General features: G+C 45.9%; 1 protein-coding gene across 40 annotated transcripts in view; it reads left to right on the forward strand.

Moving 5' to 3' along the window:
* LOC142364008 (uncharacterized) overlaps positions 1-22,697 on the forward strand; it is a 316,325-nt gene that overhangs the window by 224,687 nt on the left and 68,941 nt on the right. For 32 of the 40 annotated variants that reach the window (XM_075442051.1, XM_075442055.1, XM_075442053.1 and 29 more), the window contains 3 exons: positions 5,286-5,402; positions 15,403-15,505; positions 16,013-16,148. The exons of 2 other annotated variants lie outside the window; for them this stretch is intronic. Coding sequence is in view for 4 of the 38 variants with exons in the window: in XM_075442094.1 (XP_075298209.1) it covers positions 5,286-5,402; positions 15,403-15,449 (164 nt within the window). In the remaining 34 variants the exon portion in view is untranslated. The remainder of the gene's footprint in view (positions 1-5,285; positions 5,403-15,402; positions 15,506-16,012; positions 16,149-22,697) is intronic. 6 more of the 40 variants (XM_075442092.1, XM_075442091.1, XM_075442078.1 and 3 more) reach the window with 3 other exon arrangements.

Consider the following 22,697-nt stretch of genomic DNA (forward strand, 5'->3'; position numbering starts at 1 on the left):
AGCACAGTTTTGCTGTGGAATTATTTAAGATATAAATTCATTCTTCTCAGAAGTCCATCCTAGGTCTGTCTTCACGTAAAACTATAAAGAGCGTCTCTCCAAATTATTGTTTATGTAATGACTGGAATTTGCACTTCAATATTAAGGCTTAGATTTGGTGATGGAAATACTAAGAGCACTTTGTTCTGATTTCACCTCCTGTATATTTTGTCAGCGCGCTCGGATGTGTGTAAAGTATTCTGTAGGTGATTTTCATTGTGCTGTTCTTATGGGTAGTGAGGGGGCTTGAGCAAGCCATAGAGCGTTCTGCCCAGGCTTTTGGGGTTGGTTGGTAAGGTACCGTTCTATAGATGGGCATGTGAGATCCCTTTCGGCATCATTCCTGAAACCAAGACCAGAGATCCCAGAAAGGGCTATAGCCCCCCAGCAGCAGGGAGTGCCAGAGATCTCAGTAATCTAACTCTCCTGTGGCTTTAGCCTGGTTTCTGGGGTTAAAGCATCAGATAAGCTTCACTCTTCTGCAGTTCACCCATCACTAGTTCAAGTATCCAGCGTGCAATGTATTGTAATGACACACGTCAAGTTTTCCAGAGGTTTTAAGTTTAAGCCAGATTTTCTTCCGGCATAAAATAATGTTGCAAGACTGGGTTAAGTGAACAGGACATTTTACAGCGTGATATCATGTGAGCTCAGTAAACTTTTAAGAACCATTTTCTGAAAACCAGCAGTTTTGAAAAGAAGGTAGGAGTCGTGGACACACTACAATCTGTCACGCTCGATTGCAGCAGCTGCTTGCTTTTGTTTATAGCTGGTTTTGACAATTTTTTTCTGTTTTGCTTTGCCATTCGATTTTACATCATCGCCACTTTGCTGCAGTTGGATGGATCTGTCAGCTAAAGCTCTGCAGGTAGCCCAGCCACAGCCCAGGGCCTGTCCATAGGTGAGGCGGGCGCAGGCACCAGCACTGTCTGCTGACCATCAGCTGGTTGGCACCCAGGGGCTGGTGTAGCTCCATGCTCTCCTGCCCTGTGCCTCCCAACAACTCCCCGTTCTCTCCTCTGGGAAGCCTCTTGGTAGCATTTCTTGACGACTTGACAGCTCCTGACATCATCCATCAAAGAAGATGGTCGACAGGTTAATGACTACTGCCAAGCTATCTTAAGGAAGAAGCCTAGCTACATAAGAAGATGTTCTTTCTGTCCATTCTGCCTCAGACCAAAGGTCCTTTCTCCAAGGCTGGCGGTTAGGAAGGCCTGAGGAGTGTCAAGCCAGGGTGAGTGTGCACATGGCTTTCTTCTGTGCTCCTGCAACCTCCAGCTGCAGTCTCTCCCTGACCTGCACGTGGTTTCTGCACACGCACTAGCCCTCCATGGGTTTCTCTTCCAGAAGTATGTCCAATGTCTCCTTGAAATGCAAACTTTTAGCACCCTCTTCTTCTGAAGGGCTCTGAGGTAGAGAGGAGACGCTCAGCTACCCACAAATTCCTGTAATCTCACAGGAGACTCATTCAGATTTGGGAAAGAGAGGACACTGATGATGTAGGACATGCTATAGAGATCTCAAGTCTGATGGCTGAGTAATGAGCATGAAGCAGTTGGCATGAAAAGAGGCTTAATAAATTTTAGCTAAACTTCTGAAGAAATTAGAAAGTTGTGTAAACAAAATGAGGCTTGGTTAGTGCCAGCTACGGGAACCAAGTTCTGCGAGGTTCAGTAGCTCCTATCATGAGCCTGGTGCATTCAGCCTTCTGAGCAGGAGAGAAGGTAGCACTGATCCAGCTAATCCAGAGTTGGCTTCACCAGCGTGGCAATAAAATCTACATTTTGATGCTTACCTGCCTCATTGATCTTGTGAAATGCTGTTCTGTTCTCACGTGACTGTTGAAGACCAAGGCGTTGAGTTGACAGTTTCACACTCACGCTCAGTAGGAGTCGGTGACAGCAGGGCACAGAGCTCAGCGTTGCTGGCTTCGGTTTTCCTGCCCATCTTCTGAGGGTATGTCCTTCATTTAGGTTTGGCGCCAGCTTTTCAAATGCTGCCGTTTGATTACGGCTCTTGATTCCTTTTGCCTTACTCTTGGCTGATGAATTTTTGTTGTTCATGGCTCTTCCTTCCTCACAGAGGTTTTTAAAACAGTGGGTTGCGATCGTTGTACCTCACATTTCCTATGATCGCCTTCCCACCCGTGGTCGTAACATTGGCTTTGCAGGGGTCGAAGCACTGGGTGGAAAGCTTGAGTGGGCAACTGCTCAAAAGCCTTTCCTACCTCGAGGGGCTTTGTCAAAGCACATCTTGATTTGGAAGACAGATCGTGCCATGGGATTAATATCTGTGCGTGTGACATGTTTGTGAATTCAGCCAGTTGTTAGTCATGATTTTGGCTTGTCTAGTAGAATTTTTACTGGGTGGATACCAGAGCTGCTCTTGAAGGATAGTTCTGGTTCTTTGGTTTAACATGGAGCAGCCATAGGATTTCTTTATTATAACCATAGTTTTCTCAAAGTATTTCAGGATTAACATTTTCCGTGGTCAGTCTATGATAAATTCAACACCAAAACAAACAAACAAAACCCCAAACAATCGGGCTGTATCTGTCATTTTGGAGTTCTCTAGGCTAAATCTTCCTGTAGTAAGAATTGACATTGTTCCTTTTAGGTGGAAAACCATCCGGAGTGGGGGTACTTAAGGAACTGAAAGCTCCAATAACCTGTTTGGTGGGTTCCCAGTGGAAGGGCAGCATTCGCCCAGCTCAGGAGTTATGCAGCTGGCTTTGTTCAGACCTGTTGGGTGTTGTACCTCTTGGTGGAAACTAGAAAACAGAGATGAAAAAGAACTTTTTCACTAGATCTGAATTATGAGCCCTCAAAAATTTTTTTCTGGCATGTTTATCAGTTTATTTCCCTTTAGTTTCTGTGCTTCATCAGCGTCTAAGAATGCTGGAGATGGAGAGACAGAGTGGATTTGGTAGTTGGTTTATCACGTCGTTGTAAATTGGCTTGGAGCGCTGTGAGACACTTGCATATAATCCTCACACAGAGGATTGGACTGGAAAGACGGGAAAAATTTCCAAATATTTTTGTACATCTAAGACATCTTTGCCAATCTGTGTGCCCTGAGTGTGTCGTGACATTGAAGCACTCCAGCTATTCCTGTCTGCCCTTAATATTTTGTGCTTCATGAACCCTGATTAATTAGGATATTAATTTCCATATGTACTTTTGGCACAATGCCATGCTGCGAAGGAGCTTTTTCTCACGTTCCATTATTCTGGTTTTGTTCACTTAACCCACACTCTGGTGCTGTTTATTATGGTACACGTCAGGTAGGGCTTGGGAAATTAAAGTCTTGGTGGAGAGAACAGGGGCTTCGGGAGGTGTTACATAGTGTCAGGTAATCTCTTAAAATGCTCTAGATGCAAATTTATAATTTCTGATTTCTGTGTAGCAAACCATTTGTGAACAGATTTTCGGTTTTACTGCTGTAGTGACATTTATCAAGAGAGTGTATGCAAATGTGAGCAGTTGTTCATTAAGGGTGCACCCTGGCACTGGTTATTCGTTATCTATTGCATGTGACCGATTTCTTAAACGATACTGGAGTTGTTTCTTCTACCTGACGAGCGAAATGAGCTCCTTCAATACAACAAAAGGAAATCAAAATATAACCACCTTGTTTATGCAGAGAAAATAACCAAATTCATAAAGAATTGTCCCTAGATGGCTGCACTCACCGGTACCTGCAGCCTTTCCCCAAAAATGTCTGTGAACAATAGCTCATTTTTCCTCAGGACACAGATCATGGTGTGGAAATCACTGCTTTTGTCGGACTGCACACTGCTGGCTGCTAGTTAATGACACCAATTAAAAGCAAACCGCTGTTCTATGTGTCAGGTTTACATTCGGAAGTGAACTGCCATCCAAAGCCCAGGGATGCTGTAGGATGTGCTACACGGTTTCAGGATCTAAAGTTGTCCCATGTCTGTTACCCTGACAGAAAGGCCGCTTTGATTGCTTGGGCAAACAAGGGTGGCATCCTTTGCAATCGATGGGATCTCAGCCCACATACGTCCAGGTGGAGCTTGGCCGTTACCAAGCAGCTACAGCCAGCGCTTTGAGAGAACATAAAGCTTGTTGAATTTTAATCTCAGTTTGGCATGTTGGAAAGGGAATTAGGTGCCTCTTTGACTTTTAAATGATCTGAAGAGGAATGTACTTGATACAGGTGGTAAGAATTATTCTTGGAGTCCTCAGATATTCCAGGCACACATCTATTTTCATTCCTCATAAACGTATCCCTGGTGAGAGGGGTGGGGACATCAATTAAGAGGAAAGCCATTTTCCACAGTAGCGAAGGATCTGAAACGAGCGTTCTGCAGATTAAGCAGAACAATCTCCAGAGGTTTTGCCAAACAAATTTTTCAAATTTCTTCAGGATTCTAGTTGTGGCCTGTGATCTGAAACATTTGCCAAGAATTCAGCAGAAAAAGGAAAAACACCCCAACTCTGAAGTTTTGAAGAGGGAGGTGGTTTGTGGGTTTCATGGGATTGCATCAGAAGTCTGATCTTCCCGGCAAAAGATATTCTCTTTGCAAACAATGAATCCCCTAAAACCACAAGTGCCATGAAGTCAAGCAGCATGTGGTTTGGATATGAGCAGGCCAATTTGTCAGCTCTGTTTCATTCAAAGAGAAGGAAATAATGAGTGGAAAAACATTGAGATTAAAAAAACCCCACCTCAGGATACTTGCTACAGATTGATCCTCCCAAAGCAGAATATAACCTTGGTTTTACGTAATGGACTCCCCTGTATTTGTGCTTAAACAGCGCTGCTAGGTGATCTGAATAATACATATTTATAACGTGTCGTTATTTTTTGGCTGGCATGGGGACTGTTATTCTAGGTAACACAGTATTTTGTGGGAATTTCAGTTGTGTTTTAGAATCCAGTCTAAATATTGTGATGAATTTCTAGCAGATAGTCTCAATAGAGAAGCACTGTCTATGAGGTGGAACTGCCGTTGTGCATCTAGGAGTGACTGCGCTCGGCTGCTGACGTTTAGATCCCGTAGGCAGGGCTGAGGATTTTGAGGCATCTGTCCCAATATTACCATGTCATTCTGATTGGTCACAGTATATAAAATTATTCTTTGAGGCAAAGGTTTGTTTCTTCCCTTAGCATTGCTAAACATGCGCAACATCTTCCCTTTCTCAACAGCAGTGTTAAAAGCATTTGGAAAAGTATTTACCAGTTTTACTTACTTAGATTTTGGCTTCTTTGTCCTTCAGGAGATAAAAGATGGGAGTATTTAAATATTCCAATCTACAGAAAAAAGCATTGCCCCACCTGGATAGTACTTTCTGCAGAACTGATGGGTGAAATGTTGGCTTCATCAAGTTATGGAGGTAAGAAGAATATTTAGGTATCCCATAAGGATGTTGTGAAAGGTGCACTCCAAAGCAAAAACAGAATTTCTCAGTGGCTTTTCTAAGATTGAAGAAGGAAAATAGAATCATAGACTCATAGAATCATAAAGGTTGGAAAAGACCTCTAAGGTCATCCAGTCCAACCGTCAACCCAACCCCACCATGCCTGCTAAACCATGTCCTGAAGTGCCATGTCTACACTTTTTTTGACCACCTCCAGGGATGGGGACTCCACCACTTTGTGGGGCAGCCTGTTCCAATGCCTGACCACTCTTTCAGTAAAGAAATTTCTCCTAAAGTAGAGAAATTTTTCCTAATAAAAATAGCCTAACAATAGCTTTTTTGGTAATTCTAAAAATAAACTGAACAATGCACATCACATTATTCTGCATGTACGACAATGATGATGTCAATCTGGAAGTTCATTTTGCTGTCTGTGAAACCGAAATCTTGGAAGTTCTTCCTGAAAAGTCAAACTTTTCATAACTAAGCAAAGCCATTGCGCAGGTGAGCGTTACTGTGTTTTCTGCTCTCAGTTGCTTTAACTCAGGGAATTCCTTTTTCTTGTGTTTTAATCTTTGCTAGTGGTTGCCAGTTTGATTTCAAAATGATTTAGTCTTGGTATAAGCAGCAGGCAATCTCCACCCACATCTTCATTATTATCTTTGAGAAATTCCACAAAACTGTGTAGCGACAGCTTTCAAAATCTGCGGAGAGCTTAATTAGCATGAGAGGAGAAAACTGAAACAGATTTTAAGCAATCATCTTGTTGTTGAGGGTTTGCTCCCACTGACTCTCTTCGTGGTGCACACCAGCTGTGCTTGACCAGTGGTACTTTGTGGTCCCAGCTAACAGCTCAACCTTGTGGGCTCTGGCCAAGCACATGTCCTAGCCCTGCCACTGCACCAGCAGAGATGTCACCTTTCAAAGACATGGCCTTTGTTAAAGCCATTGGTTTCAGCTTCAGATTTGTTCGAGACAAATCAAGATATAAACTCCATCTCTAATAAGCCAGTACATCAAAGATATCAGGGATACGGTCCCTGGATTTAGTTTTCCCTGGAAAGACCCAAACTGAGATGCCAGCTTATAAGTGAAGATAAATCTACAAACCATTCTCCTTCACTGTTTTTTTTTAAAAAAGCAACAGCATGGAAAAAGGGATTGATGACAAGAGAACAGCGAGTATCGCTGACTAACACAAAATTGCACCTAAAATCTTTTTCCTTTTTAATAAAATAACTAAAGAAAACAAATATGTAATCCGTTAAGTAGCAGGCTAGATGGCGACTTTCGTGCCAGCGTTGGCGTGTTCCCGCTGGGTTACTCCAAACGTCTGAGGCCCCCGCGTTTTGAATTCGGTGCAAACTCCCACGCGGGTTGGCTTTTTGATTGGCTTACGGAAGAGCGGACCTGGGAAGCCAGAGCTAAACACTGAGCGTCTCCAGCGACGGGCTGTAATAAACCTTTGCGTGCTACGTGTCGGACACGGAGAGAGGACATGAAACCATTGGTCCCTGGGTCTTGGAAACCCAGGACAGAATTCATGCTAGCTGGAAGAATTAACTATTGAGCTCCTGGGAAAAGGCAGTAAAGCAGCAGAAATGGATGTAGCCCAGTTTCTCTATACATAATGTTTGTGTTATTTAGTTCCAACTTAAACAATATCCCACCCAGTTTCTGCGCCGCCCAGAGGACATGGTGATGACTCAGTGGAGGGTAACCAGAGGTCATCAGACATCAGCTCGGTAGCAGTGTGGAGATCAAGACAAGCAAAATGTCAACTGGATGAACAGTGGTTTATACGTGAATATGGGTGTAGGCCAAAGCTACAGGAGAAAAGTGGGAAGTTGCATGATCTTTGGGTTGCCCCACTAAATGTTGCTTGAAGTCAGCAGAATGACAACGGAGAACAGGAGTTTCCTCAGCGTGCGTTGTGTTTTTCTGTAGTGCTTTTCCTATCAGTGAGGCTGTTGACAGAAGTGGGTGTTTGCTGTTTTTCCATTTATCCCTTCAGATGCAACAGAACTCCAAAATCAAAATGCTGCTCTCATCTGTGCAGTACCGGAATCTCTAGTTGAGGGGGTGGTCGAAGAGCCTAAACTGAAACAACAAGCAACGGGCAACCTGGAGTAGGGCTTACGTGGGAATAGGGGAGAATAACAAGCAAACAAACAGCCTGGCACTGAGATCCCAGGCTGTGCTGGGAACACAAGTAGTTAGGAAAACTGTGTACATCATTGTCAACTGGACAATTTGGTCTGCAGCAGCTGGGACAATAACAGATCGAAAACCTTTGGCACTGCTGGTCGTCTCGGAGAGGAGTTGCACAGCAGTCGCCACCACCCATTTGGCTGATGCTGAAAAAAGACGTGTGTTTTCCAAAAGTGGAAAATTTGTTTGGGAAACACTGATCCTAATAAAATGGCCAAATATGTTACTGAAATCTTGGGTTACCTACCACATCAGGTTTCTTTTTAGGGAGTGTGTGTGTCCTCCCTTTCTCCATGCCGTGATTCATCGAGGCAGAGCTTCTGCCTTGAATCCTCCTCTCTTTCTATGTTTCCAGTCTCTTTTTTTACTCATACTCCTTCCTTCCCACACCTGGTTTCAGAACCAGGCTCTATCCCAGCAGAGCCAGAGGCATCCGGTTGACTAAAATTACGGTTATGAGCAAGCTCAAATGGAACAGACGGGATCCATCCTTTTTTCCACAGGGTGTAGGTCATGTCTAGTAAGGAATGAAACTCCGAGCTAGAGTTTGTTCAGAAGATAAAAGGGATGGGCCCAGCCCAATTAAACTTGAGATGGCTGAAGAAGTGTCTGAGCCACATCCCTGCAATTCATGCGGTATGATAAGTCAGCACAGTGCATAATATCCTTCACTCCGGCACCTGCAAGTGCTTTGTTTTGCGTCCAGCAATCCCAAACGCTGCTCTCAGATAGCTGGGTTTCATCCCTTTCCTTTTGCTCAAGCAGAAATTTGGATTGGCTCACTCTTTAATTTAAACCATTTGCCCGTTACAGCTGCTTTTACAGGCAGAAGTCTCTGGTTTCACAAGACTTCTGAAGTCGCGGTTACCTGGTGGAAGTGCACACGCAGCAGACGCGTGGTCCGTTGCTGACCGTAGCACAGCTCTGGGTCAGCTGGTTGGCTCAGTTCTGCTGCTGTCAGGTGTCCCTTCGCGCTCTTCTCACACATGCTGTTCTGACTTACTTTTTGCTCAGAATTTCTTTCAGAAACTGACTAGAGCAGACCAGGACAACAAAGATCGTAATGGAAAAACGGATCATTAACTACAAATGAGATTGTGGACTTGAAAGAACTGTGTGAGGGTCACCGTACAGCTAGCAAATGTTGGGCCGTGTACAGAGCTTATGTGGGTGAACGATGAAGTAGCGACAGGCTTCATTTCTTTTCCTTTTGCCAGTTGTTTGTGAACTGCTGATTTAGGACAAGACTTCGACTGTCATTTTTTATTAAGCACCTTTTGTTCCTTATCTGGGCTATCCTTCTGATTCCCAGAGTCATGAAATTGTTTTCTCAAGTGTGTTTTTGTGTCTTCTCGTAAGACTCAGGACTTCCAAGGTGTTGTAAATACCCTTACAGTGAAGACCTTATAATCCAAATAGACAAGACGATTCTCTTTATTCCATTTACATAATGTTTAGGCACCATGAGAGCGCAGATTGTCGTAAGGAAGTGGTGGCAGAGCCAGAAACAAACCCCAGGTGCTGTGCCTTCCAAGCCAGCTCTTCACTCACACCCTTCCTTTCCAGAGCGCGTTTTATTTGTATCCCTTTCCAGTTTTCAGTGCAGAAAGATAAAAAGGGTGGGATTCACCTCCCCTCACTTTAGCAAGCTGAAAGTTAAGAAACTAGTCTGAACGAGTTGTTTGGTTTCCCTGCAGAGCTGGCACCTCCAGGAGGTGATTCACCCTGCCTTAGGGTACGTGGGTTGAATCACCTTCTGCGGGGCACTGGCTGGGGTCTGTGGCGACCTGCAGAACCGACGGGACTAGCTAAAACTGCACGGCTGTCTCCTAGGCCGTGAGGCCGGTGGTGTAACTGTCACGGGCAAAAACGGCGAGCGGGACTTGCGTGTCCGTTCCCACAGGAGCTGCTGGACTGTCCCTGTTGGGCTTGCCTCTGCCAGCTGGGCGGGTGAGCTCCCGCTGGCTCCCCGGGACCATCCCAGGCTTTGCACCGGTTGCCAGTTCGTCAGAAGCAACGTTCCATCGCATGCCTTGCCCTCACCTCTTTTCCGAGTCAAGGGAGTTTTAAATTAAACCAGATATATATGCTTTGACTGCATATCCAAAGCTCCAGAATTTATAGCCCAGCACTTTTCATGTACATTAAAATTTAGGTGGGTGGGTTTGTAGTGGATGGGAAGAGAGCAAAAATGAACATAGAAATGTACCAACATCCATAGCTGGTTTATAGTAAAGTGGTGGTTGCTACTGGATTTGGTTGGGGGTTTTTTGTGGTGTTTTGTTTTTTTTTTTTAATTGTGGAACCAGGGACTATGTTTAGTGTGAAGTAGGGAGACAGCAGGCATTTTTCAGCAGTTTCAGAATGCAGCCAGGGAGGCTCTGACACAAAACAGAAAAAGTAAAAACTTCCCCAAAATGAGTGCACTGTAAGCTGGCTGCTGATCGCATGGCTGGCACTTCAGCAGCGGGTCATCCGGTTGCCACTGACCTCAGAACCAACACAGAGCGATTTGTGTGGAAGGATCAGCGATTGTTCAACAGTTTCTCAAATTATCAGATGTCTTGTGTATGTTTTGTTTCAGTACCAGGCATTAATGCGAGGTGGTACACTAGGAAAAGCTGGTTCTGCATGAATCCCCTTTTTACACATCTCTATCTGTACCTGCTGTTTGCTGCTTCGGAAGTGAGCGTGGGCTGGGCTGACTGCCAGACGTGAACCGGGGTTGCTCTTCTTACTTTCTTTTTTCTTCCAGTCTCTGGATTTTTTCACAGCAGCTAATGATAGAACTCCCCCCCACACACACTTGGTATTTCAACCCTTGACTCCCTTCAAGGAGTTTCTTGTTGTAAACTCCGAGTGTAGTGTTTTGTGATGAAGCTTCTCCAGTCCGGTGGCGCGGGTGGGTGACACTATTCACAATTTATTTCCTTTACCAGTAATTCAGGCCGGTTACTCAGTGATCTGCTTTGTAAGAGCAAGACTCCTTAGGAAGATAACATTTGAGAGTTCAGAGGTGTCAGTAAGTGTCTCTCTGTGGGCTTAGCTTGGCTCTGGTGAAAACCCAAGGTCTGAAACGTGGGGTGGCAACTGGGACTGAGACGACTGGTTCAGTGAAAGCTGTAGCAGTATAGACAGATTGCAGTCAGCCTGACCCCGTGCTCGGTCTTAAAGCAGTGCTGAATGTGCTCATTGCTGAAAGGAATGTTTTCCAACATACAAACTCTTGGTAATTTACCTTGGGGTTTGGGAGAGGACAGTAGACTTTTTAGCATTTTTTTGTACAGTTCGAATGCACATTTTCTGTTTTGTAAATATTTCTGAATACCCACTCCTCTGCAATTACTGCAATTACACCAAAACTCGGTACTTGAGCAAACCAGAAGATTTTAAAAAATACTGCTGAGTAATTAATCATTCCATGAAACATGTTAAAATAGCTTTTTATTTGGTGTTGACGAGAACAGTAATATTGAGATCTATTTATCTTACCATGTAAGACTGATATGGATGCTGTTCTGGCTGCAGTGTCAGTTCTGAGTAACTCATCCTGTTTCAGTTGATACGTTATCTGCATAGGAGATTGGAGGATGGGGCACACGTGCTCCAAAGTATAGAGTTGTAATACTTCTGATGTGACTTCCAGTTCTTTTACAAGTAGGGACGCGCTGGGTCTCAGGTTGACTTAATTTACTGAGTTCTACATTCATTCGAGTGACTGTTTGTAGTGATGAAATGCAGTCCAGCCCTGGCAGTGCCACCAGAAGCACCTCATGGTGAAGGTCAGTCTTGCCATTTTCTCATTTAAGGCATTAGTTGTTTCAGCGCAGAGTTTGCTGGGTGGACTTTGCACAGGCGCTTTGGGCAGAGGCTCTGCATCAAGCAGGCTGGCACCCAGACCACGTAGTGGGCAGTGCGTGGTGTTGGGAAGAGTGTTCGCTTTAGCAGCGGAGTCATGACCTGTGTCTGAGGAGAGCGCAGTGATGACCATGTGATGGAGTTATACCAGAGAAGAGAGAATGGGCTTACTCACAGAAATGTTGTTGAAGATGTGACTGGGTGATAGGAATAGGAAGGGCAGGCGCTAAAGAGAGCAGAGAAAGTAGCTTGTGTTATGGGAAAGGCAGTGGTTTACAGCCAAAGGAGAAGTTACTGAGAGAGGAGTGACTGAAAAAATACAGTGAGCTTATGGTGCTGGCAAACACCCGGCAAAACACGAGACACAGAGAGAGAGATGCAGAAGTGTGAGAGGATGGATGAAGCAAGACCACTGAAGAAGAGGTAGATGGGAAATCAGACACTTCAAAGTGATAGCTGATTCCCCAAGGCTTATCAACAATAACCACCGGATTTACAAATTGCATTGATTTGGTTGCTTGCACATTGTGAACTCCAGTTAAGCTCAAGTAGGTCAAGTAGCTCACCTATAAACTGCTGTTTTCTGGGAATCATGTTTCCACTCTATTTGCCTGCTAGGTAGTACACGTTTTACATTGGCCATATAATCCAAGTTATGAGTGGTCTGAAAGAACTGTTGTCGATTTGTGGAAGTTGCAAGGAAGGGTTCAAGCATTTCAAATCCTGACTTTCTTATGATTCACCTCTGACTTAAGTGCATGAAGTTGCTTTAGTTGCTAGAGTTGGAATATCAAAAGAGAAAGTACCTGGAAATACTATCAAGAGAGTAAAAATCCCTCATGCAAATTATTTATATACATATACATGCAGGAGACTTCTATCAAACGGTCAAGCAATGATGCATTCTCACATGAAAAGCTTTCTTTTTCTTGAGTGTTTAGATCTTAGTTGGGAATAAAGTAACTCAGCGACAAAAATGGTTTAACAAAATGTACTTGCAAAGTGGTGCACGTTTGAACAGTTCTTCACAAACGTAGTCAGATCTTCCCACTTCTCATGATTATACACCCCGTGAGGGGAGATTATAAACACTAAGGAAGAAAAGCAACTGATCTCACCACAATCAAAAGCATAATTCCCCTGAAGCCAGGATTTTACCCTTTGTGTATTGACACTGGAAGATCATTTAATTGCAGTGTTTAATGCCAAGAAAATTCCAATAAAGATGATCAAGCCCTTTTTTCCCACTCTGAAAAATAAACTAGAAAAGTAACAGAAAAGGAAGACATATTCAGCATATTTTAAAGAATTCTACCAGGCAGTTTTGTGAAGGTTGGGGTTTAAGCATCAAACATCAAAGATGAAGGCTTAGGAGAAAGGTAAAGACCAAGGATTTGAAAATTAATTCATTAGAAATGATGTTCATGATAATCTGTTGGATGGTGCACCCTCAGCAAGGTTGCAGATGACACCAAGCTGAGTGGTGTGGTCAGCACTCCTGAGGGATGGGATGCCATCCAGAGGGACCTAGACAGGCTTGAGAAGTAGGCCTGTGCGAACCTCTTGAGGTTCAACAGGGTCAAGTGGAAGGTCCTGCACATGGGTCGGGGCAAACCCCAGTATCAGTGCAGGCTGGGGGATGAAGGGATTGAGAACAGCCCTTCTGAGAAGGTCTTGGAGGTACTGGGGGATGAGAAGCTCAGCATGACCTGGCAATGTGCGCTGGCAGCCCAGAAGGCCAACCGTGGCTGCATCCCCAGCAGTGTGGACACTGGGCGAGGGAGGGGATTCTGCCCCTCTGCCCTGCTCTGCTGAGACCTCCCCGGGAGTCCTGCGTCCAGCTCTGGAGCCCTCAGCACAGGACAGAGCTGGAGCTGTGGGAGCGGGGCCGGAGGAGGTCCCAGCAATGATCCGAGGGCTGGAGCCCCTCTGCTGGGAGGAGAGGCTGGGAGAGCTGGGGCTGGGCAGCCTGGGGAAGGGAAGGCTCCGGGGAGACCTGATTGTGGCCTTTCGGCAGTTAAAGGGGGCTTGTAAGAAACCTCAGGACAGACTTTTCACAGAATCATAGAATGTTAGGGTTTGGAAGGGACCTCTGTGGGTCACCCAGTCCAAACCCCCTGCCGAAGCAGGGTCACCCAGAGCAGGCTGCACAGGACCTTGTCCAGGCGGGGCTGGAATATCTCCAGAGAAGGAGACTCCACAGCCTCCCTGGGCAGCCTGTTCCAGGGCTCCGTCACCCTCAAAGGGAAGAAGTTCTTCCTCATGTTCAGACAGAACTTCCTGTGCTTCAGTTTGTGCCCTTTACCCCTTGTCCTGTCACTGGGCACCACTGAAAAGAGCTTGGCCCCATCCTCCTGACACCCACCCTTCAGATATTTGTAGGCATTTGTAAGGTCCCCTCTCAGCCTTCTCTTCTTCAGGCTGAGCAAGCCCAGTTCCTTCACCCTCTCCTCATAGGAGAGATGCTCCAGTCCCCTCATCATCCTCTCAGCCCTCCGCTGGACTCTCTCCAGCAGCTCTTCATCTTTCTTGAACCGGGGAGCCCAGAACTGGACACAGTACTCCAGATGGGGCCTCCTTAGAGCAGAGTAGAGGGGTAGCAGGGCCTTTTGAGTAGGGCGTGTTGCTATAGGACAAGGGGTAATGGTTTTAAACTAAAAGAGGGTAGATTTAGATTAGATATAAGGAAGAAATTTTTTACAGTGAGGGTGGTGAAACATTGTCCCAGGTTGCCCAAAGAGGTGGTAGATGCCCCATCTCATGAAACATTCAAGGTCAGGTTGGATGGGGCTTTGAGCAGCCTGATCTAGTGGTGGGTGTCCCTGTTCATTGCAGAGGGGTTGGACTAGATGGCCTTTAAAGGTCCCTTCCAACCCAAACTATTCTATGATTCTATGGTGAAGTTTGTGTCTCGCGTACTTTTGAGTACGCTCTGGATGCAGATAAATTTTTGGTCACAAGAGGAAAAAAATGTACACCAGCAAAAATGCCTTAGCTGGTCGATTCAATGATGAGCAAAGAAAAGGAGAATTTAGGGCCTGATAAGCAGTCAAGAGCTTGTATATGATCGAAATATCCATGACAATATTCTGGCTTCTGTTACTTCCTAAAGAGATTCGGCTCACACTCAGCAATAGTACTGCTATTTCATAGTAATAGATCTGTATTTCTTCTCCTTTAACAGTTTCAGTGCATCACTTAACAGTTGCAATTGGTTGCAAATTGCTAAACATCCTGCTTTGCTTCCATGTCCAAAGCTGCTGAGATGCTTTGCCAACTCCGAGCTCAGCAGTAAAACAAAAAAAAGGTATTTGATCAACTCGACATTCACCAATAGCTTGGTTTTTCCCCTTTGTTATTTTCGTATTAGAATATGAAGAGGTGATTGCTTTTAAATTTTAAATGTATGCATTAGAGAATATGGCTGTGGTGTTTTGTTCTGAATGTTGCTGCCTGGAGCACAGGAGACAACAGTTGTGTATGCAGGCTACGGAGAGAGAGCTGCAGGCAGAAAATGAAGCAAACTCTTTTGTCCAACTACCAGTGCCAGCTGATTGGGATAAAACCAAGACAGACCCCCTCCTCACAGAGGCAGGGGCTCGGTTTTACGTTCAGTAGAAGCTGCAGGTGCTGTGCATCGTTCACATTGTTGCCTGAAGACGGGACAAGGGAGATTTTTTCTGAGAGTGCCTAAAATTTTGGGTCCTAAGCGGACCTGGCGTGATTTGGCACTTGCACAGTCTTCCTTGCTTGTAGCGGTATAGATCACTAATCAGAAGCTGGAATGTTTGCTGCCGCATTTTAGCCCAGAAAGGATGTTAAAAAGGTTGAATTGCAGTGATCCTTGGAAAAATCTTTGCATGTCTTTGTGGTTTTGTTTTGTTGACGTTTCTGTGATTTTTGTCAGCAAGGAGGTATCGGGGATGTACAGCTCGTGTCAACGAGAGTCCTTAAATATCTCTGAATAAGTGCTGGAAGATGCTGCAAGCCAGAGATGCTGATAGGCACTGGTAAGTGTGATCCTCTTCTACTCTCAGCTGAAGCTCTGATTATTTCCTTTTCCCAAGCAAGAGGTCAGTGTAAAGTAGGCAGACATTCATATTAATGCATTAATACAACTATAGTATTTCATTGTTGCCATGGTTTTCTGTGTGCAAATGATGATAAAGCAGCCACTGACATTGAGAAAAAGCAGTTAATCACTAGAGAGGAGGCAGGCGCCACTAAAAATGTGTCCCCGGTGTAGGTAGTATTTCTTACATAAGAGCAAGTTTTATTTGCCTTGTGTGTGTGCAGAGCTCTGTCTTTATAAACTTTTAATCTCAGAGCTGTCAAACCTCCTTTGACCTGGAGTTTTACAGTAAATGGAGAGGAAAAAAATGAGAAAGATGCTCCTTTGTGGAAAAGCAAACTCAGGGGCTGTAGTTCAAGGTGAGAATCTTGCAGTGTTGTTACAGTAATGATGATAGAAATTGATTCATGTGAAACTTTTTGGGAACATTGCTGAATCTCTACAGCCGAAGACTTGAGAAGATAATAAACTACTGTAGATCCAGGATCTTCTAGGAAACTCCAAAGGTGGCCTCCATAGTGCTGAGTGAAAGAGGAGGACAAAGTGGAGTTGTGCTGGAGACATGGCCGTGCAAAGCTGGAGTAAGTAGTTTGTGTCACATTCCGCACAGAATAGTTCTTTAAGTAAATAAGTTCATTACAACATTTTTTCTTAACCTCTTCTCATACTTTGCACAACATTGTGATGTGAGGGGGTGGTGAAACAGATCTGGCTTGGTCTTCCAACGTTGTCCTGCAACCATGTTCCTCGGGCCGTGTCTCTCTTTACATGGTCTTGCTGTGCTGCTCCCAGACTCACTTTACGGATCTCAAGCACCTCGAGTTTCCATCCACCACCTTGGCGTTCATGAGCGTTCGTTACAAATCAGGTGGTTTTTCTGGCGTTAGCAGCAACTTTGCATGCGTTCAACATGCACATAGCCGCATTAAGCCCTGCTGATCACTGACACCCCTGCTAAGAAGCAAGAGAAAGCTCACTGGTAATTTTGCTCCTGTCTGTGACCCCTCCCTCAAGCATTTAGCTCCAAATTTTGTGTAAATGTGTGTAAATGCAGCTCTGCAGTGCGGGCGTTAATCATGTTCTGTATTGCACCTTTGGAGTGGCTGGAGGAGTGCAGGTGTCGGGCACCCAGTGGAGGCATTGGCAGAGCGTTTGTGAGGCTTTGAGGGTACTTTGTATTTCCTCTGAGGATGAGAAGCAACGTACCGATGGTCCTCACAGGTCTTTGAGCCTGTTTCTGGTTCGGGTGGTGGCTAGCCTTTGCATTTTAAGGGTTTATTTTGAGTGAGGCGGTAAGGGGAGAAGAATTGTCAGTGGATGTTAAGCAGCAATAGGCAGAAATAATCAACAGCATGATGTGTATGCCAGGACTCTGGGCTTGACCGTTCTCCCAGTATTGCAGAGGTTGAGATTTTAAGGGATGGGAAATCTACCTAACAACGCAAGGTGCTTAAGGAATTCCTGTTAACTCGAGAAGTTGGCTTAGAAGTGTTAGCCATACTTCATATGACTAGTAGTGGCCAAAGCTTTAATCTTTGGGAACTATGTTGCTATGTCTTTTCTAAATCCATTTATATTTTTTGGCCTCCATACAGCTCTCTGGCCAGTCCACAGTTTAATTACATTTGCAGACAAACAAACAAACAGGCTTTCCTTTTGTTTCTTTTAAACATGTGAGCTTACGCAGTCTCACCTTACAGAGAAAATAATCTCACATGGATCTTCACCTCACGCAAGTAGCCAGAATCTCTGGGGGTACCAGGGGCTGCTTGCTGGTGAGACCCGTTAGCAGAAGCCATTTAAGAAAAGAAACAAACCCTCATCTGCTTATTTTAATTTCTGAGACTCAGAGGTTAGATTTTCCTCAGGAAAACATTCAGTGATACTGCTCTGCTGCGCCTTCCACTTTTGCCAACTGCCGCAGAGCAGATGATAAAAAACGTTACCATAGATGTTCAGGGAAGTTCCTGAAGGAGGGACCAACCCTTGCACTTCTTTGAACGGTGATCAGGGAACGCTGGACGTGTGTAACATGGGGAGATGCCACCAAATCACAGAAGAGAGGGGATAATGTGCAGCAGTAGTCTAGAGAACGTGGTTGGTTTTTTCTGTTCCTGAAATGTTCGCAGATATCTCTTGATTTCCATAAACTATTTGGCAGATGCATTCTTGAATTAATCCAGGTGGATCATTCATGAATATCTTTGCTATGTGATTTTGTGGTGATTGGCCAAGTTAGTCACAAGATGTCCTTTCTTTGGCTTGGTTAGAGGAGCGTGCTCATGAGATGAATCTGGTGTATGCAATTTAAAATTCGTTTTCCCTAAATACTCCTGTGTATGATTTTGAAATAAGCTTTTAATAGGCATTTTTGCCAGTAAAAGGGACTCACTTTAACGCAGAAAGGTTTAAACAATTTCATTTGTCATGTAAAATCGCCGTTTGTGGATACATACTTTCACATTATTAGCCCCACTTTACTTCATCCTTTGCTTCACCCTGAGCAGCAAGCAGTGTTCAGACGTGCAGTTGTCATCAGGTTTTCCAGTATTTCTTTCTATTATAGACAAAACGTGGAAAAGATCTCGATTGTTTGTGAGACGTTCTACTGCTGCCGTTACGCTTGCACAAAGGATGCCATCACAGTGGCAGCAGCATCAAGGATAGACTGATGGACAGAGAGATGGACAGACAGAAAATGAGCTCGTGTTTGCCTGGAAGCAGCCAGGAAGGAATCACTTCTCTGGGGAAGGTCAGGAAGGGAGGGAGGGTTTCAGGACTCCAGTAGCACTAAGATGTTACTGAAAATGCACTCTGCCGCTGCTTGCTTGGCCCATCAGATTTCGCAGCTGCAGTGTTTCCCAGGCTGACTCCAGCCATTTTAGAGAAAAGATCAAGATGCAAAAAATACGTCTGTGAAAAGAAGCAAATTAAGAAAGTGATAAAACTACAGCTGTTCTTTCTAGATAGCACCATACTTATCATCCCATGTTTGCATGTCACAGCTATGGGTTCTTGTGTGCCTAATCTACTCCTGGATTTATATTCAATAATTGAGAGCCGGAATATGTTTTATCTTTTTCTTTTGGGTGCCTGTGAAAAATATGTTCAGTGCACCCTTACCAGCTCTGCGTGGTCCCGAGACTGTAAAATACTCAGACTGAGGTATATTTAGTAATTTTATTTTTATGTATATATTTAATTTCAGCCATGAGTAAGTGAATATATCTGGTAGATAGAGAAGAGATATGAAGCGTGGTAAGGGGGAGAGTAGCTTTGGTTGTGGGAAGCACAGGGTCACTACACCACATTTTTGGAGCAGGCAGGAACATAGATGGCCAGCATTTGAACAGTTTCGAAAATCTGTTCCAGCTTATTTCAGGGCTAGATAATGGGCAAAGATCATGAAGCTAAGAAAAGGTGGCAGGGAGGGACAAAGAGCGAGAGGCTTTAGACAAAGCCCTCCTGGGTACCAAAGCCTTGAGGTGTAACCTGAACGGCCATGTACAGGATGCCAGGAGAAGGTGGGTCTGCCCTTCACTCCTGGAACGGAGTGATGTCTGAAAGGTCCCAAGTGATAGAGAGAAGTTCAGGGCAGCTGTTCAGACAGTGTTGTTTGGTTATTCTCTGCTTTCGTAAAGGTATGTTCAAGTTTTCAACAAAGTATACAATCTTTACCCTTGCTGGAATAAAGTCACCTTGTCTTTTACCCTAAGCAGTTTAGTATTTGAAATTATATTGAGTAAAGCTACCTAAATAATACTGAAAAAAAAGGTGTTACTCGTTTTCCTAAAAGCACAGGACAAGGAGAAGGCTGGAGGTCCCAGGCAGGAGCTGTGCTGGGTTTCCTGCAAAGCTGGATCTGCTTGTTTGAGCGGTGATATCCCAAGGGCTGGATCCTTTGGTCAGAGACCAAGTCTCAGAGAGGCCACATTGTCACGTATCCCAAATTGTTTGATGATAGAGCTTGAGTTGCTGGCAACCTTTGGAAATTTGTCTGCAAGTGGCTTTTTGGGAAAGGTGCTGATTGTTTCCTATATAGGAAACCATAGACACATCCACTCTGACTTGCTGAAACCTCTGTGGCTATCCAGGTGTTTCCCAGAACCACAAAAGTAGGAAAGCAATGATCCTCATTTACTGCTGAAGAAACCTCCATAGCATGAAGTGTGAGGCCGCAGATCTCACGCTGTGATCTAGATAAAGATCCTTTGACCCTTCCTGTTTCCTTGGTCCCTCTTTGTATCACTCTCCTTCTGCAGCAAGTAAACTACTACTGTGTGTTCACCCGCTTCACGCGGAGGTGGTACTGACTATGCCATCCTTCCTCCAGCCTAGATGAAGCAGTAAGAGGTGTCATCCTTCCCGGTTGCCTCCTCCACGAGCAGACCTGAGCCACCAAATTACGAAGAGAGGGAAGTCGAGTGGCTCAGAGGGGATGCCTGCCCGTCGTGGTTGGCACTGGAGCAGACGAGGTGGGAGGTGTGAGAGAGGGCAAAGCTGGCTTCCCAGGGGAGCGCAGTCCATGCCTAATTTAGTAATAATGAAATCGATGATTCCTAGGGAGATCAAACTCGCTTTGAATGCCTGAAAAGGACCCCACTCTGCATTTTAACATGGGAGGACTGCAACCTCACCTATTTTCTCTCTCTTTTTGATAAAAGAAAAAAAATATTTTGGCAAGCCGGTGGCAGATTTCAAGCTTACTACTCAGGAAGAAGTCAAGGCAACTGTTTCTTAGCATGCCATATTTGAAGTTATTAAAACATGTGTGGTCCATACCAGTCCTAAAGATTCATCACCACCGGAGATCCCGTGATTTCGGTTTTCAGTGTTGGGCCGGGGGCAGCTGCGGTGCGTGCCGCTTGCCGGGGACTGGAGGGAGCCTTTGATAGGGATCCTCACAGGCTCCGTGAGCCGAGTCCTCTGGGTCGGTTCACAGGCACGAGGGATGGGCCGGGTTTGCTTGGAAGTTCAAGCTCAATGAACTGAGACTTTGGAGAACAATTCCTCCGGCTGCCGCCGCCATCCTGGGAAGCCTTCTGAAGCCCTCCTTCCTAAGAAACCCCCCACCCTCTCCCCTGCCTCCCTCCCTTAATACGTTCACAAGTTTTCCTGACAAAAGAGCAATTACAACCTGACGGAGACAACTCACAAAGCGAGCGGGGATGACCCCTAGGACTCTACAGATGGCCGGTCACCGACAAAGCCAGCCCCGCTCACATTTGATCACAGAAGAGCCTCCCAGACTGGCATGCTTGACCAAAAACTGGCTGGGTGACTCATTCGTCTGGCGGCTCTGTGATTCATGAGCCTCCAGGAGGAAGGGAGGAGGGAGCTGAATGCTTTTCAGATCTGAAGTTAAATGCGAGAGAAACACATTCCCCAAAAAGCAGACGCTCGACTGTGTCCAATTGGTGCGTGAATACCCACACAAAGCCAGGGCAGGAGTCCTGGTGTGACGCACGGCGAGGCTCCTGAGGCGAGCCACGCCGCCGGCTGCACCTTTCCCAAGTCCGTGGTTTGGAAGGTCTCGAGTGGATAAACAGGAATAATGCTTTACGTCTTATCCTTGTGTGCTCCGTCCGTTCTGGCTCCGGGATTTCCCCAGGAATGGCCCGCTGGGGTGTGCTTTGGAGCTGATATCAAGGGCTTTGACCTAATATTCGGGTCAAAAACCTCAAATGACTTTGACCAGCTAGATTTTAAGCTTCTGATCTGCACTAATAATTTTGTCTCCTTCTCTTATCTATGAAGCAAGTGTATCCATGGGCAGGTGTCCCATCCCCAGAGGTGTTCACGGTGGGTGGGATGAGCCCTCCTCTCTCACCAGGTCCCGCGGAAGAGGCTCACCAGCTGGCTTGACAAGTTCTTCTCCCTCTTAGATGCCAGGGGTCAGGTGAAGGCAATCCAGCCCTGGCCGTCCGAGGGCCTTGCCCTCGGTGCCGTCTCCACCGCCATAGCTCTCCGAGTCGTCCATTGCGTGGGATTATGTTACGTACTGCTTCAGGCGTGTGGGTCAAAATGCTCAATTATTTAGCAGCTGTTGCCAGATGGATTTTAAAACAATTAACAAGTGCTAAAAATAGGCAGCTTGCTCGCTCTCTTGGGTTTTGCCAATAAGTGTCTGGTTGCTGTTCACTTGCCAGCAGCCGGTGCCTCGCCTGTGGCCATCGCAGCCTTGCGCAGCGCCAAGGCCTCGGGGGTTGTCCCTCTGCGAGCGTCCAGGGCATGGCTGTCCTGGGCAGGGCCCTGGCACGCCCCACTGTTATTTTTTTGCATTACCAGTGGTCGTTACTGTGATTCTGAGCAATAGGCATGCTGTATCACCGGCCTTCGGTGGCTGGATTTCACTGTCCCGCCTTCACGCTGGAGTGACAACGGCAGGAGCAAACTGAGGCACAGGAAGTTCCATCTGAACATGAGGAAGAACTTCTTCCCTTTGAGGGTGACGGAGCCCTGGAACAGGCTGCCCAGGGAGGTTGTAGAGTCTCCTTCTCTGGAGATATTCCAGACCCGCCTGGACAAGGTCCTGTGCAGCTGCTCTGGGTGACCCTGCTTCGGCAGGGGGTTGGACTGGGTGACCCACAGAGGTCCCTGCCAACCCCGACCATGCTGGGATTCTGTGATTCTGTAAAGCCCCAGCATCAGTGGGGCTTAGCTCTCTGGGAGCACCGGAACAGCTTTGAAGGACACAGGTTTTAGCTCTTCCTTCCCATGGTGTGGCAGGCGGGAAGACGCGGCCTGGGATGGGGAAGCCTGCGCCGGAGGCTGCGCTGAGGTCTCCGCGTCAGGTGCCCACAGCCATCAGGGCTTCCCGCACCGGCCTGCCTTCATGTGCGGAGAGGACGGTGTCCGGAGGACGTTGAGAGTGTCCAGAGGACATTGCCACTCACGCTCGCCTGATAGACTCTGAAACCAAAACCGTCTGCCAGCTTGAAGGCCGTGAACTGAGTTAATGAGCTGAGGGCAAAATCACCCCAAGCCAATGCAGTTTGTTGGTGAGGCCCTTCCCTCTAAGGGATTCCTTCTAAGGAATGGCTTCAGCCAGCAAACCGGGTCGCCTGTCGTACGGCATTTTGGGACGTGGAGTTGGATGCTTGGTGAAGCTCACAGCTCCGTCTTGTCAA

This window comes from Opisthocomus hoazin, chromosome 23 (genome assembly GCF_030867145.1).
Source record: "Opisthocomus hoazin isolate bOpiHoa1 chromosome 23, bOpiHoa1.hap1, whole genome shotgun sequence".
Classification (NCBI taxonomy): domain Eukaryota; kingdom Metazoa; phylum Chordata; class Aves; order Opisthocomiformes; family Opisthocomidae; genus Opisthocomus; species Opisthocomus hoazin.